We start from the raw sequence: 15,450 nt of genomic DNA, 5'->3' as shown, positions 1-15,450 counted from the left end.
AGAACCGCGGACTTCCGGGAAAGAGTAGAAACGACGGACAAGACAGTTATAACCACATGACGACGTGGTTTTTTTTTTTCAAAAGCAAAAAATGTCGTCAATTGAATGTCTCGTCGCTGTCGTTACGGATTTCCGAGCATTCTTCGTCCATCCTGTCTCGTCGCAAGTCCCCCCCAAAAAGTTAGGGGTTGCTAGAGGGAGACAAGAGAGATGAGAAACAGGGGTAGAAAAGCGGGCGGGATCAGCTGGATCAACGTTGCCAAGTACCTTGGATGTACCTCCACTACTGATAAGCAACCTTGGAAGTATCTTTCCCCCGCTTCCCCTAGAAGATAGCCCCTGATGCCTGTAGATAGCATTCGAACGATACTTCTAGGTACTTGAGTCAAGGATCAACGGTGGTGAGCCAGGTCTCAAGCATGTCTGGCTTTGTTTGAGGGGCCCTTCCTGACCTGGGTTTACATTCTTATGCTATCCAGGTTTCGACAGATGAAAATTCACTTATGTTTACAAGATGTGATGTGATGGTCCCTCTTTTGTAGGTAGAGTCTTTCAAGTGTCCTATCAGCTCGTGACAGAGAACCTGCAGAGTACATGTCTCTCTTATTTCCACTGCATAGACGCTACAGCGGTAGTGCATCAGAGGTGCAGATAGGGTGCAGATAGAGTGCATAGTGCCCTGGCAGCCCCTGGTTAGGCCACCAGAGCCCATCAGAGTCCACTGGAGTCTGCGAGAGTCCCACTGTATATTGGAAGGGGCCTCCACCAATACCCGCGAGCCCCTGCAGCGGGATTGGATGCCAGGCTTGGATGCCAGGCTTGGGTCTGCTTGGGCAGTTCTCAATCTGGCAGCTTAAGTGGACTGCAAACTTTTCTGGAAATGGCTTCATGTTCTTTTAGGCAAGGCGGGCTCGCTCGGACGGTGTTCGGGTCTGTTCGGGGGCCAGTCCGCTGGAGTCCGCTGGGTTTGGTGGGCTCCATGACAGACCATGACACGACTCTGGCACGAGTCTGCACGAGCTACAGTGCCTGGTAATTCCGACGCGACGTGACAGGCATACCTATCTGCCTACACATACTTACTTACAGCAGATTACAGTAAGTGCCACGTTGATGCATTGTGATATATGTACAGTATATGTAAACCTTGTGATTTTATGTAGCTAACCTAGAAGCGCATCAGTAGGTACTGTCTTTACGTCGAACCGAATGTGTAATGAAGACCGTCCCACGTCTCAGCTCTCTTTACCCTCAGCTTGACTCGATGGTCATTCGTCCACTCTACCATATCAAATCCTCGCCCATTTGTTCATTGATTGATTGATGGATTCACTGTTGATTGTATTGGATCATGGCATACGTAGTACAGTAGGCATCTTCTCTGCCTGTAGCCCCGCCTCGGTCGGTCGGTCGGATTCCCGTTCCTAGGGCTCAAACAAGCAAACCCGGAGCCGGGATGGAGACAGATCCAGGGTAGGGGTCCCGGGCTGCCAAGACCAACTACGTCATAGCTATTCCTGACTATAATCCACCACCGATATCATCATCATCATCATCATCATCACAACCATGGTCATCGACCAACCAGAACAGCTTGAGCTCACCTGCGTTCGAGGCGGGTAGATAAGCAGCAATTCGGCAAAAATCAAGAATTGTCCTGGTTTTGTGTAGTTGCGTAACGCTGGACTTATCTTCTTGGTCGTGTTCATCTGCAAACGAGCCCCGCCGAAATTTCATCGCTCGTCTCACCAACATTCACACGCACACACAAACGCAGTTGATTCAAATATACTGACTTACGCCGAAGACGCAAAGTTCATGCTTCCATTATTGCCTACACAGCTGCCAAAATGGACGTCATCCTCTCGCTTCCCATCGTCAGCTACTTCGCCGCGCCGATGCTGACATCCTGGTCAACATCACTGAACCTGCTCTTCTTCTACATGACATGGACGACTCTCGTCTTCTCGCACTCGCCGCTCAAGATCGAGCTGATCGGCACTCTCGCCTTGCGCATAGTCTTCTGGCTTGTACCATCACTCTTCTTCCTATTCTTTGACTCGCTGGTCCCAAGCCTCGCCGAATCAATCAAGCTATACGGCGCGGGGTCACTACCACATCGCAACGCATCGTCACTCGCCAGACAAGCAGCTCTCGCTATATTCAACCTCGCGCTCTTCACCGCTCTTGAAGGCGGTATTTCCATGGCCGCGACGACGCTTCTCCATCGCCCGCTCTTCAAGACGAGCAGTACCCTCCCTTTGCCCTGGCAGATCGTCAAGCACATCAGCACACTGTACATGGCGCGCGAAACCCTCACCTACTACTTCCATCGCTACATGCTGCATTCCGGGGGTCCAATAGCCAATCTCCACGCTCGGTACGCGCACTCGCGCAAAGCCGCGGCGCCCTACGCTCTCATGCTCTACGCAGACCACCCCATACCACTCATGTTCAGCCGCTTACTACCCATCTATCTCCCGTCCCTTGTCATCCGCCCACACTTACTCACGTACTTCCTCTTCACGCTCCTCACAACCATCGAGGAGACGCTGTCCATGTCCGGATACAGCGTCGTCCCGGGGATCGTCATGGGTGGTATCACGCGGCGGACGGCGACGCATTACGCAGGTAATGGACGAGGAAACTACAGCGCCTGGGGCTTGCTGGACTGGATCCACGGCACGAGCGTGGGAAAGGACGTGCTCGAGGATATCCGCGACGAGGCCGAGAAGCACCATCTCAAAGACCGCGGACGAAAAGCCGTCGATGATACCAATGGCTTTGTCCAGGATGGCATCGATAATCTGATGAAAAGCAGGAAAGGGAGGAAGAAGAGGTCGAATGGAGAGTGATGTCTATGGGTATGCCTGATATAGCTTTGCCTGGTGCTAGGTGGGAGTTAGTCGAGGCGTTTTGTTCTAATACCATTTCGGATACCCCAGGATACCCCAGAATAATACTCACTTGCTCTATGATTGGTGGCGTTTAGGCTTGGTTACATACATGAGATCATGGTTATCAATACTTGACTTCTCCTTTTCGTTATTATTAAGTTTATGTCCTGTTTCTTAATCGCACGCTAGCTCGCATTCAATGCAATGAAGAGAGAACCTATGTGCCACGTAGTTTCCCAATTATCTAAGATTCACCAGGACATATTGCGCGATGTGACATACAACTAGTGTTATACAAGCTAGACACCGGGAAAAGAGTACTAAGTCTGCCCTCTTGGAGCTATGTGCGGCGTAGCTATCTAGGATGATGCTGAGACCGCGGATAAGTTTTTTTAGTCTCTGCGAGCGCGAATGGCGCAGTAGATACAGGTTATATATAAGATAAAACAGACTAAAACTTGCCTAGGATTACTCACGAATGGGTTCCCGCTTTGGGAGGCAATTTATCATAAGCTTTCAGTACTGGCAACGTGATTACCACCGCTAAAACTAAGATAACAGAGATGATGAGGATAGTCTTGACGGGTCGCTTCTTAGCTGACTCAAGCCTCTCAGTTAACGAGGTATCCGATACAGATTCAGGTCTCTGCAATAGGGGGAAACATGTGATAGAGAAGAAACTTGATGAAATGACGGGGTTATTCGTAATACGGTTGCCGTGATCATGGTTTTCCCCAAGGCGTTTGCTCTGGATTTGGCTGCCTGATATCTCGTGGTGGACCCCTGCGGGTACAGGCTGGACCATGGTGTGTAGCTGGTGCAGTGAGAATACAATACAAGGGAGTATGATTTAATGCATGGAAACAACAACTATACCATGTATACGTGGGAACAAGGTGTGAACGAAAGTGAAGTAATGCCGGTATATACGAGAAAGTAGGACATGAAGTAGGACACGGAAGATCTGAAACGATAGTGGCTTGAAACCGGGATAAGCCAACAGGCAGAGACCGCCATTGATGGGGCGGGGGAGATGTCGATGCCGTTGGGCTTTTCGGTATGGCTGCGGCTACACTGAATGAGCATTCCGCCTCGCGTACGCCATCTTGACAATGTCAAGTACAATATTACCACTTGGTTTTAATGGACTGAGACGCTACACTATGATTTGCCCTCTTTACTTTTACATTTCTGTGACGTCCAACAACTAAGAATGTACTGAGATGCCGCAAGTCCTTCTTTCATCCAAAACAAAACATTCTTCAATTTCAACATGAGCCACCGAGATAGCATCATAAGTGCTGTCCCCATGCGCGAATTGTAACAACTGGTAACTGGAATCAGCTTACAGGCTCTTGCATTTAGCGGGCTGCACAATTGACATGCCTTTTCGTTCTCGTGACGAGGGAACTCCCCAATAATGGGCTCTTGTCTTGCTCTCATGCCATTCTAATGAAACAACACTGAATGAGCCCACCAATTACCTCACCAATCTTCCCGGCGACTCGTTTTAAACACATACAGCGGCAAGCTGCACTGCAGAGCAGCGATCAGCATGGAAAGAAGCTTCTTGGCCCCCAAGAGGCCAGTTGAAGAGCCAATCGGGGGATCTCAACACCTTCACGGGGCGTATGATTACTACATATTACATGCGGCTGGCTGCAGGCTGTAGATTAAATCCACCTTGTCGTTAGGCGGACTGGGCAGGGGGCAGGACGCCTTCGAAACCATATCTCAGATACCCCTCTCTTCCTCTCCCCCCGAGACCCGGTATTGTAAGATAAAAGGGTCTTATTAGAACCATGGAAGGTGTCGGTGCTGCAGCTAGTATTTTCCAGCTCGCAACAGCTGCTGTATTAATCATCCAGGCCATTCACGACATCCTCGTCGAGGCAAGAGAGGGGTTGACGCACGCCTTTCAGAGAACTGCTGAATTAAAATCTCTGCAGACTATACTGGACCTTATCAAATCGTCCCAGCCATCGTCCCCAGACAGTCTCCAAGGGCCACTGCGAATTGTTCACGGACATCTTCACGAATTACACGAACTCTTGTCCAAGGTCCGTGATCGGCCCAGAACACCAATATTTCTCCGCCTGTGGACTGTTCGAGGTCTCATCAAGACCGAGAACAAGATTATCGAAGGCCTAGATAACCTCGAACGCGCCAAGAGCAGCCTTGTTTTGCACCTTTCTGCAACTCAAAGGCAAACATTGGATAAGATTCTAGAAAAGATGAATGAGCAGGAGACTAAACGCGTGCATGGGTCTAGAGGTAAGTGCTTAACTTCGGCATCCATCTTTAACAGACTATACCTAGCAATCTTCATACCTTCCTGTTGGAATTATGTCTCGGACATGAAAAAGCCGGTGGCTGGGTACAACGACCAGTCGACAACAGGCCCGCAATACGTACATACGTATTCAGAGACAATTAACCTTTTAGCTAGGTATAACTATACAATACACAAACTTTACGGCTGGAGGCTGGAGGCGGGAGGCGAAGGCGGCACCCGTTTAAGTTACCTACGGGTTTTCCCTAAGGGGTTTTACCAAATGGAGGAGGTTAACCCCCTTAGCAAACGTTTAAGGGCTACTGGATAGGATTGAAATACGCTTGGCGGATCAGACCGTAGTGACCACGAATGATTCTGGTATCTACTTGTTGGCATATGGCCAATTGTGGCTATATTGCCGCTAGTATTGAGTGAAGATTATGGGCTAAATACCTACCCCCCCAGGGAGGTCAGCGCGGGTGTTAAAAATAAAACAACAACAACAACAACGACCCACATATTACATCTGTCTATATAAACGGAGGTACCCTCCTACACTACTGTACCTAGACTGTTCCTTAAGGCAACATACCATACCGTATACCACTCATGCCCTAGTATTTCAACACTTCCATTCCATTGTTATAATACTGAATTTACTGCTCTAGAGTTGGTACTCGACCGAAGTCAACGGAGCTCTAGGTACGGTTCCAGTCCCCGTGTAGAAGAGATTGTCTCCCCCACAGAGAAAGATACCGGATACGCACTGGTTCCCAGGCAGCAAGGGCACATAATGACCCTGCGGAATAATTATAGCTCCCCAGCAGCTCCCGGAGCAGCTCACTCCAAACCTGAAGAGGAAAACGCAACCAATGCTCCTCACGGGAATGCTGGCCATCGCTGTGCCGCCTCCGAATGGAACATTACTGGCTCGACGATACAACCTCCTACAGGGAGCGATTGGCAATAAGATTACTTATGCCACTCAACCCCCTTCCTCGTCCACTCCTTGAAGTATTCCTTTATACACCACCAATGTTATGAATCAACAAAGGGAAGAAGTCCATTATGACTACCTCAGATGGTGTACTTTCATTAAATACATGATCGGGTCTGTTGAATCATGTGGTCAATCCGACTCGACGAAACAAATATCCAACCCATCAAGTCTGAGACAGCAGGGTTGAGACGTAAGAGTTGGTCGTCCTTTCTATAAATTGTCACTCTCTTGGTTTTCTTCTTTACTGCGACTTGGGCTTAGATTCAGGGGATTGAAACGGTCTCATTTTTCACGGTCTATGATTCTTGTAGCTTTTAAGCTTGGAATCGTCATACTTTCTTACATACACATGTAGCGGTTAAAGGCGACACATAGAACTCAATATTATGACTCCCACATTTGATATGGGTGAGGAACACATGGACCTTGATAACTGCAATCCACCCTTTTAGTACGAGTACCTTTGAGTGTATCTCTGAACCTGGCCCTTTTTGAACTCAATCTTGAATGAAGAATTAGTTGTAAGTGAAGACTCATGCGTGTGCGAATGCCATTTCTGTGTGCCGGAGATGTGATTCTTAGAAGTTAGTCGCTCCTTGGCTCGTCTGCCCCAAGCTACTAGTAACTGCGTGTATATGATGGCCATCGGCATGACCGAGCTGTTTAAACACTTCACTAGCCGTGAGGCAGTGTAAGCTATAGGAGCTGTTTTGTTCTCAGGTGGTACCAGGCAAAGTGCGCATTATCTCAGCCATTTCCATTTGTAATGATAATCGTAGAAGAAAAAAGGCCACGAAAACTAGCTCGATAGAAGGCTGAGGGTATAACCAATGAGATAAAAGTTTCAAGATGCACATCCTCACAGGATGTTACATCGGTGCTAAGAGGGGTTGTGAAGAATATCCTTGAGTTGCCATGCTAGTCTCAAGACAGATGTCAATTATATCCGTAAACCTTTCCAATGCTGGCTAGAGCCCGGTATAACCGATTAAAGATCTTATTTTTTTTTTTTTTCGGATCTTATGCAGCTAAGTCTTGCCGGCTTCCGGAGGGGTGGATATGCTGGTCCTCAGATCTCTTAGTCGGGCAATAGCCTCTCCTCTAGGCACCAGACATTGCTAGATGCGATAACTAACGCAGGAGGCATCACGGCCGAGACTCAAATGATACAGGAACTAAGAATCTGCATCTCTTGATTTTGCTACACTAGCAAGATGGGTAGGTGATGATAAACCCCCTGGACACATACATGTAGGTATATCACTTTATATAATACGGTCTTCCTCCCAACTACCGAGAGTAGGTAACGCCATACGTTTTGTATGCATGGGGCGCTTGTGATATTAGATGTAGTGGCCTATGACGACTCTCTCTTTATTCAATGGTAAGTACCTACGACATGTCCCAATCAACCCTGCATGAACTACTGTGTAAGTAAATATAATCTTCTCATGGGATGCCACTGTAGCATCGCCCAGACCTAATGCTTCTCATGTGGGGTATAATGCATTCATCCCCCGTCGAGCTGGATATGCAGCGGGGACACTATTCTGACGTGGTATTCAGCTGTTGCCGCTTTTGTATCCGGTTGGTCTAACTGTGGCTTAGTCCACACTCTCTGCCGGCCTAATTGGGTTGAGAGATGTGATGGTCTATCAAAATGCTGCATGACACCAATTACTTCAGCTCTTGTTGTGCCTGAGAGTTTAGCCATTGCCGGGCCATGTTAAGGTGAAGAAGCCGATGAGAGGTTTGTGATAGAGTCACTCCGCTATGCAACACCGTCTGAGGCCTCTTGGTGTCCTTATTGTACATAGTGGCGATAGCTGTATGCGCGGAGCGGGCATTTGCGGCGAAGAGCCTGCATGCACTGATCTTCATCTCACATATTCGCTTATACTCTGCCGTGTTTATATAACAGTGACCTCTGACGAGCAGATTTCTCTGTTTCCAAGTTAACCTACCCAGAGTGTCCGACGCAAATAGTTCTCAATTGATCTTCAGTTCTTCTCTAAGCTCATCTCTTAGCTGTCGTGCTGTTGCCCACAATGTCGCAATATGATGAGCTTCTTAGTCACGATCTTTTAGATACTCGAGTCGACCACTTTGACTTTCCCCAGCCTGAGCAGCTACGCCTTTCCTACGAGAGAGCAAGGGCTGTCTGCCAGAAAAGTGGTATGTCGCAACATATGACTGACTGATGGCTTACTTGTACTAATTTTCACCAGGGATAACAGTTGAAGATGTGGTCAAACTAGGGCCCAAATTCTGGGAATTCTATCGTCATCGTAAGTGATCCCTAACTTCTCTACACTGGGAAAGCTATCACTATACTTAAACATTGCACGTAGCCATCTTTTGCAGAGACTCGGCCATGGGAACTGCTCTGAGTATCCACTGGAATCTGTGCATTGGGACTATTGGGGCGTATGCACATTGCCGACCAGATCTTGCACCATTGCTGGAAAAGCTCATCAGGTTCGACCTATGTGGTGAATTCTTGTTAACTGAGATTGGGCGTGGATTGGATGCACGTAACCTGGAAACAACGGCAACACTGCAGTCAGACGGCTCTTTCGATTTACACACGCCCAGAGAATCTGCTGCCAAAGCTATGCCACCAACGAGTCCGGCAGGTGGTATAGGCCGGGTTGGTGTTGTGTTTGCACGGTTGATGGTGAACGGTGCAGACCACGGCGTGAAGCCCTTCGTCGTAAACCTGAGCGACGAGAAGGATATGCTGCCGGGTATTACGTCGCGTCTACTACCGAGACGATGTGGCGCCAAAGTCTTAGATCACGCTATTACTACTTTTGATCATGTGTGCCTCAACGCGGGATCGCTTCTGGGATCACTGGACCGTGCCGATAACCAACGGGCCGAGTTCTTCCGCCAGATTCACAGAGTAGCGGTAGGAACACTATCGCTCTCCATGGGTAATATCCCTTCTCTCCAACTGAGTGCCTTGATTGCTGGGACCTACAGCTCCAGGAGGCGTGTCGCGGCAGACGGCGGGAGAGAAGGCATACCTATCATTCAGTTTTCGACGCAACATAGACCAATTCTTGATGCTATTGTTCAAAGCTGGGCATATGATGCATTTGCAGACGAGGCTATATCCCACTTCTTAAACAACGAGCTTAGTTTTGAGGCTCGCCACGCAATCGTGGTTTGTTTCAAGACTGCCGTCGGTACGGACACTCAAACCACTATTAACGAGCTTGCCGAGCGTTGTGGCTGGCAAGGGCTGTTTGCTCATAATGAAATTATTGAATTGGCAATGGCTTTGAGGGGAAATGCCATCGCTGAGGGTGACTATACTGTCTTGTGTATCCGTGAGTCATCTCCATGCACGATGCTTCTATTGTGGTACCATGTCAACTAACATCCTGAGTAGGGCTGGTATCTGAAGTGCTCCTCGGACGATACAAACTCCCTGAACCCAAGGATAGAACGTGTCTCCTTGCGAAACACGAGGCCGGCGTATGGCAAGAGGCTCATGAGATGCTGCTGTCTCTTGGGATCACCAATTACCGTAGTGAGGAAGTTAATGCCCACCTATTGCCACGTTGTCGAGATATGGTCAAGGCTGCGGGACATAGGATGGCGTATGAGGCAGCTGTTGCTAGTGGGAAAGTGAAGCCAGCAGCTCTGCGACTTTTCGAATCATCTTGCATCAAATCGGATTTGAGCTGGTATTGCCAGTCCGAGGGCTTTAAACGAAACGAATTTCTTGCAAACGATGTAAAGGCAGTGAAGGAAGCACTCCCACTTCTCCAGGAATTCCTCACTCAGAGGCGGCCATTGAGAGCGACAGTAGCCCCTATAGTACACGAGACGTCATGGAACGAGTTCTTTGAGAGCCTTCCTATCTTCCAGCCTACAAGAACTGTCTCATCAGCATCGCCGGCATTATACCGATTATAAAGCCTGCGAGGGAAAAATCAAAAGGGTGTCAACATGTATTGTAATTAAAGAACTAAGATCAAATAGTTAGATAGAGTCTTTAGACTTGTACTTTTGAAATAGACCAAATGCAGATGGCTGGCCCCGGAGCGCAACATTGCAATACTATATAAGAACAAGCACAGCAGGTACAGTTCTCGGTGCTCTCAACATTCATACTGCTGGGCGTCTATTTGAGAGGGATTTGCGGTCTTACAGATCAAAGCGCGAACACCTAACGAGGTGTTGATGACTCGATAGTATCGTACTTAACGATGTTATCATGCGAGCTAGTAGGCTTATGCTTCAGTAGATTGCCTCCGGAGAAGTGCACTCGAAGTATTAATATCAACAGCTCGTGATATGAGGCGGCTCGGCGGCTAAGCCACGAAACAGAGCGACAACAACTGTTCACATAACATCGATGTGCGCCAAATGATTGACGAAATAATGCAATGAATTTTTCCATACCCAATCATTTGTTGGCCCGCATTCTTATCAGAGAATCAAGCTCGATCACGTAACAGCGGTCAGGGCGCACCCGACTGTTTGGCCTTGGCCGGTTGGCACCCCAACTTGGCATACTTGACCTGCCCCTTTCGGTTGAATCTCATCAACAGCCCCTCGGTCCTCGATGCAAGCCAAGCCCTCTCGATCGTGATGGGCCTATCATGTAAGGTCTTCACGAACGACGTGATTTCGACGAGCTCTCGGCCATCGGAGTGGATCCTCGACAAAAAAAAAAAGGGTATATAGCTTCGAGGAGTACCGCAATGTAGCTTTGGCTAGGTTATTCTCTTGAGATATGTTTCTCGTGTCGCCTGCTAATCTTCTCGGCGGGAATTGTTAGTGAACGACGATGAGGTTTCTGACGGTCCTTTCGGCACTCTTGCCGCTGATTGCAGTTGAAGCAGCCCATCCGAAGCCAAAAATTAGCTCCAAGAAATTACAAGCCGAAATAAAAACGAAGAAGTAAACCCACACCCATGCGTTTGTGATTTATGGATTGACTGACACGGGATGCAGTCTCTGGTCTCATCTGGTCGCTCTCGACAAGATTGCTGCTGCTAATGGTGGCAATCGAGCCTTTGGGCTTCCTGGCTACGCTGCATCTGTCGACTATGTCTGGGAGAAAATCTCGAAGATCAAGGGCGCCAAGGCATGGAAACAGGATTTCCCCGCCCTTTTCAACTATGTTCAATCTATCGAGCTCAAGCTGAATGATGAGTCATTCTATGTCTATGGACTGACCTATTCTCCATCCACTTCCGCCGAGGGCATCACTGCCGAGTTGGTGCTTGGCCCGGAAGGAACCTTGGGTTGTAATGCAAATGGCTACGCCGACCTCGATGTGAGCGGCAAGATTGTTATTGTTGACAGGTTCCAATGCCCGACCGGCGGGACGCTTGCAGGTCGTGTTCGCCCAGCAGCTGCTTCTGGTGCGGCGGCCGTCATTGTGTACAACAACGTCGAGACAAACGTGACTGCTGGTACACTAAGTGCCCCCAGCGCCGACTTCGTCCCAGCCGGATTCATCAACCAGGCTGATGGCCTTTCTTTGAAGGACCGTCTTCAAGCTGGCGAGAGTATTGTGGCCTATTTCCAGCAAGATCAAATCGTAGAAGACCGAGTCACCCAAAACCTATTCCTCGAGAGTGATGGTGGTGATCCAGATAATGTTATTGTCGTATGTGCACTCCATCCACCTCTTTCCGATGTTGCGGGTGCTGACTTGGCTAGCTCGGTGCCCACTTAGACAGTGTTCAAGCCGGAGCTGGGATTAACGACGACGGTAAGACTCGGCACTCACCCTGAAGTATAAGCCATCTGACTATCACAGGTTCCGGTAGCGCATTATTATTGGAACTATCAAAAGCAGTTCTGAAGTACGCCACAAAGACCAAAGTTCGCTTTGCGTGGTGGGGTGCAGAGGAAAATGGACTCGTTGGCTCAAAATACTACTGCTCAAATCTAGAAGTCTCTGAAGTCAACCGAATCTTGGCTTACCTCAATTTTGATATGGTTTCAAAGGGTTACTTCGGCGTTGGGGATACAGACGGAAGCTCACATGGAAGCATTGGCCCAGCCGGCTCAGAAGTTATCGAACAGATCTATATCGATTACTACACTAGCAAAGGCCTTGAAGTTACTCCTGCCATCCTAACTAACGGCAGTGATTACGCATCATTCTGGGGCATACTGAACAAGCCGTTCGGCGTAAGTTACCACTCGGTTGATGCCCAGAGATATATATACTGATCTGAATGTTACAGTTCATAAACACCGGTACAGCGCCCGCTCAAGACCCGTGTTATCACCAGGCATGTGATACCATCAACAACCCCGACAAAGAAACAATCACTATCAATGCCCGTGCTGCCGCCAATGCAATTGCGATCCTATCGACGGATGGACCGCGGATTATCCCTAAGACAATAGTCAACGCAACGGTAGCCAACACGTTGCGAACGGGTGTTTATGGAGTAGATACAATTGCTTTCGAGGATCTGAGTGCATTAGGAGAACTCCACCTGGGGTGTGGCCATGAAATGTAGTTACTGTAGAAGTTGGTCACTGAGAAACTAGTTATAGGCGTTTAGTGTTCATGTGTGAACTTGATCATTCGATCGAATACACAACGCATGCCAGTTGCAGTGTTCCAGGGATAACATACATTTTCCGTAGCATCGGGTATTGTTCACAGATTAGCTGATGAGAGCTCCAGTACGGGATACGACTCAGCAACGTTGCATCTTCTCGTAATAATGATGCTTGATAGCCACGATGGTATCATTGCAAGGTCGAGTTGAACTATCTCTCTAGATAAACGTGGGTCACAAATAGTATAAATAGGTGAGTTTACAACATTGTCCATCCCTGACTTCTCGCTTATTAGGAAGAGAGATCTGCGTTGTCAAGCTGTGGGACTATTAGTCCGATGACTTAGCTATTTTTGGTACCAGATCCTAGTGGGCAATTATTCCTATCCTATCCTAGTCTTCTCGATGACACTAGGTTATCCAAAGCCGGAGTTTTGAATCTAGAGCTCTACTTGGCTGTTGGTGAGAGCGAGAACTTTTACAAAAGACGATCAATCTTGAGTAATAAAATATTAGCAATGTTATGATTCAAGATTTGCTCCCCCGTCCTCTTTAAAAAGATGTATCTCGGCTTGTCACATGAGAGATGGCCCTTTCTCTAGATACAGCCAATTTCATGTGTTGGGTCAATATGTAATTGAGGCAATCCCTACCTCAACGGCCATTCCCTATTGTGCTTTGACTAGAGTATATACAGGCAGACCTATAGAATCGGATAGGCCAAGGACATAAGTAGTTGACAGTAGCAATTGATCAACTGAATATGAGAATGCAGCCAGTAATTGCCCGGGGAATGGCAGCAAGACTTGTCGTAGTTTAACGTGATTTGTTAAAGCATAGCGCGTTGTTGAGCTACTTCTTTGGGTCAATCGTGGTAAGAAGCCGCATCTAGTAAATGGTAGGGTTGATGCCACATCTCAGAAATGGAGACGAGAATGCGCATTGCACACTACCGTCTGACCTAAATGGTTTTGTCAAGTAAATCTCAGCCCTAGATTGGTTCAGCAAGCGGGGTGTCACCTGCTGCAGCAAAAATAGCAATCAGTTTGACAAAGATACTGTAACTGTCTCTGAAGGATTGTTACGACTAGATAAAAGTTGCGCAAGATACCATATAAGGTGCCAGAAGGTGGCGACTATAATAGCTTTTAACCCAGCGGAGGATCGTGAGAAAATGCCTAAACTACTGACTTCTATTGACCTGCAGTATTTAGACTGCTCATTAGCATCCAAACGGGCATGGCACTGTGAAGCTTCGGTGGGAATTGACAGCCCCAGATCGACACCATTGCCGAGAATAGACTGGTTCCAATCTGAAACTGCCAAGAACTCGCAGCTTCGGCTACACGCACTTGTATGCTGCAATATTGAATAGGTTCGAAAGAGTCGTAAACAGATGATTGGTTTTACATTAGTCATAGTCAAGCATACCTACATCTAGCCCGTATCCATTCGTTTGACTTCTGGCTAGAGTTACCTCAGATTGACCCCCTTTAGGCGCCCAGGTACCCCCAGCTCTGCCACTTGTAGGACTCCCCGAGACACCAGCAACGCGGGGTGCGTGACTCATAAGAATTGATCTGTATATTCGCGAACCTTGTTGCGCTTTTGCGGCGAAATAATTGTTTTCAGCTGATATGATCCAATACATGCGTCGCAAAGCCCTCAGTCACTACCGAATAGGGGACTACTCTACAATTTCGTTGGGCAAGTCAAGCGAACTACCCCGCAGGGAGCTGAGCCGCCGACGGCTAATCATTCTTCAGCCCGCCCCTCCGACCTTATTGCCTAGAAGTAAAGCTGCCCCGGCACTCCAAACGCAAAGCAGCGCTAGATTGCTATCCAAACCAAAGGCTTCGCCGCACAGGAACTGGTTATTTAATAGAAGTTCGATGTGATGCTAGCTCTTATAGCATCGTGGCATCTCGAGGATTCTCATACTTGGGCGGATTGTGACCGGCTTGGTCCTCGAAGTATGGAGGCTTGGCGTTCCAGCCGTGGTAATTGTGTTGCGTTGCGACGTGCACATTAACAATCTCACTGAATTCATGGCTGGTTTTTCTGACGACGGAGCTTGCCTTGCCGTAGTCTACTAGCAATACTGGGAGATCCACCTTGTGGTGCGCAGTATTCAGATCGTAGTTGTCATAGAAAATATCGAAGACCAATACGTCTAACTTCGGCCACTTTTGTATCGCAATGAGTCGACTTTTTTCATAAGGGACGTCCAGAGAGGTGCACGTATTGCGAACAACTTGGTCATGCGTCAATGAATAGAGAGACGATTTCGTTCTTAGAAAGACAGCAACCCTTGCCGATTCTCGAGTCCCCAATAGATCGGTGGCAGGCTAGCATATTGTGAGACTCTCATGTAGCGATGGGAGAAGTTATTTTGTTTACCTGTTCTATGGTTATTGGATTTCGGGTGGCCATCTTGATTTGGTTTAAGGGGGATAGGTAATCAAATAAGTGTATTTCCTGGCATGTGGGATGCCTAAAATATAAGATGCGGGGACTCAAGTAGCGCTAGTGATGGCAGGTACGGTGGGAGTGGCTATATTACCCCTTATAGTGGATTCCTTCAGTAATTAGAACTTCTACTCAACAACATTAATACAAACCTTTGGCAATCCATATAGTTATTAATTGGTGAGAGCCGTAAGGCGAATCGCTTTTTAAGCTACTATGCGTTCTTTGGTTTCCCACTACGGCTAAACAGCGGTCGAGTTAGAA

The 15,450-nt window shown here is 48.0% G+C and overlaps 5 protein-coding genes across 5 annotated transcripts; 4 read left to right on the top strand and 1 right to left on the bottom strand.

The window, feature by feature from the left end:
* The first annotated feature begins 1,502 nt into the window (after nucleotides 1-1,502).
* F5B22DRAFT_627808 (uncharacterized protein) lies at nucleotides 1,503-3,135 on the top strand. Its single transcript, XM_047976356.1, has one exon. It carries the CDS (start codon nucleotides 1,851-1,853, stop codon nucleotides 2,853-2,855), a length of 1,005 nt encoding a protein of 334 aa, XP_047825693.1. The 5' UTR covers nucleotides 1,503-1,850; the 3' UTR covers nucleotides 2,856-3,135.
* A 1,564-nt stretch (nucleotides 3,136-4,699) lies between these two features.
* Nucleotides 4,700-6,142, top strand: F5B22DRAFT_651711 (uncharacterized protein; the record flags this gene model as incomplete). The annotated part of the gene is made up of 2 exons (XM_047979509.1): nucleotides 4,700-5,171; nucleotides 5,841-6,142. The coding sequence occupies 2 exons, from the start codon at nucleotides 4,700-4,702 to the stop codon at nucleotides 6,140-6,142; spliced, it is 774 nt and encodes a 257-aa protein (XP_047825692.1).
* Nucleotides 6,143-8,028: 1,886 nt separating this feature from the next.
* F5B22DRAFT_627803 (acyl-CoA dehydrogenase/oxidase) lies at nucleotides 8,029-10,547 on the top strand. The gene is made up of 5 exons (XM_047976355.1): nucleotides 8,029-8,347; nucleotides 8,401-8,460; nucleotides 8,524-9,507; nucleotides 9,570-10,151; nucleotides 10,335-10,547. Exons 1-4 carry the CDS (start codon nucleotides 8,221-8,223, stop codon nucleotides 10,097-10,099), a joined length of 1,701 nt encoding a protein of 566 aa, XP_047825691.1. The 5' UTR covers nucleotides 8,029-8,220; the 3' UTR covers nucleotides 10,100-10,151; nucleotides 10,335-10,547.
* A 306-nt stretch (nucleotides 10,548-10,853) lies between these two features.
* F5B22DRAFT_627802 (peptidase family M28) lies at nucleotides 10,854-13,240 on the top strand. The gene is made up of 5 exons (XM_047976354.1): nucleotides 10,854-11,089; nucleotides 11,144-11,804; nucleotides 11,858-11,909; nucleotides 11,958-12,334; nucleotides 12,391-13,240. The coding sequence occupies exons 1-5, from the start codon at nucleotides 10,977-10,979 to the stop codon at nucleotides 12,670-12,672; spliced, it is 1,485 nt and encodes a 494-aa protein (XP_047825690.1). The 5' UTR covers nucleotides 10,854-10,976; the 3' UTR covers nucleotides 12,673-13,240.
* An 811-nt stretch (nucleotides 13,241-14,051) lies between these two features.
* F5B22DRAFT_627800 (uncharacterized protein) lies at nucleotides 14,052-15,170 on the bottom strand. Its single transcript, XM_047976353.1, has 2 exons — nucleotides 15,118-15,170; nucleotides 14,052-15,065 (listed from the first exon to the last, which is right to left on the bottom strand). Exons 1-2 carry the CDS (start codon nucleotides 15,148-15,150, stop codon nucleotides 14,625-14,627), a joined length of 474 nt encoding a protein of 157 aa, XP_047825689.1. The 5' UTR covers nucleotides 15,151-15,170; the 3' UTR covers nucleotides 14,052-14,624.
* Nucleotides 15,171-15,450: the final 280 nt, after the last annotated feature.

This window comes from Xylaria bambusicola (assembly GCF_022495145.1).
Source record: "Xylaria bambusicola strain CBS 139988 unplaced genomic scaffold F5B22scaffold_73, whole genome shotgun sequence".
Lineage (NCBI taxonomy): Eukaryota > Fungi > Ascomycota > Sordariomycetes > Xylariales > Xylariaceae > Xylaria > Xylaria bambusicola.
The sequence above is the reverse complement of the archived record's forward strand: the minus strand, read 5'-3'. Positions and strand labels throughout refer to the sequence as shown.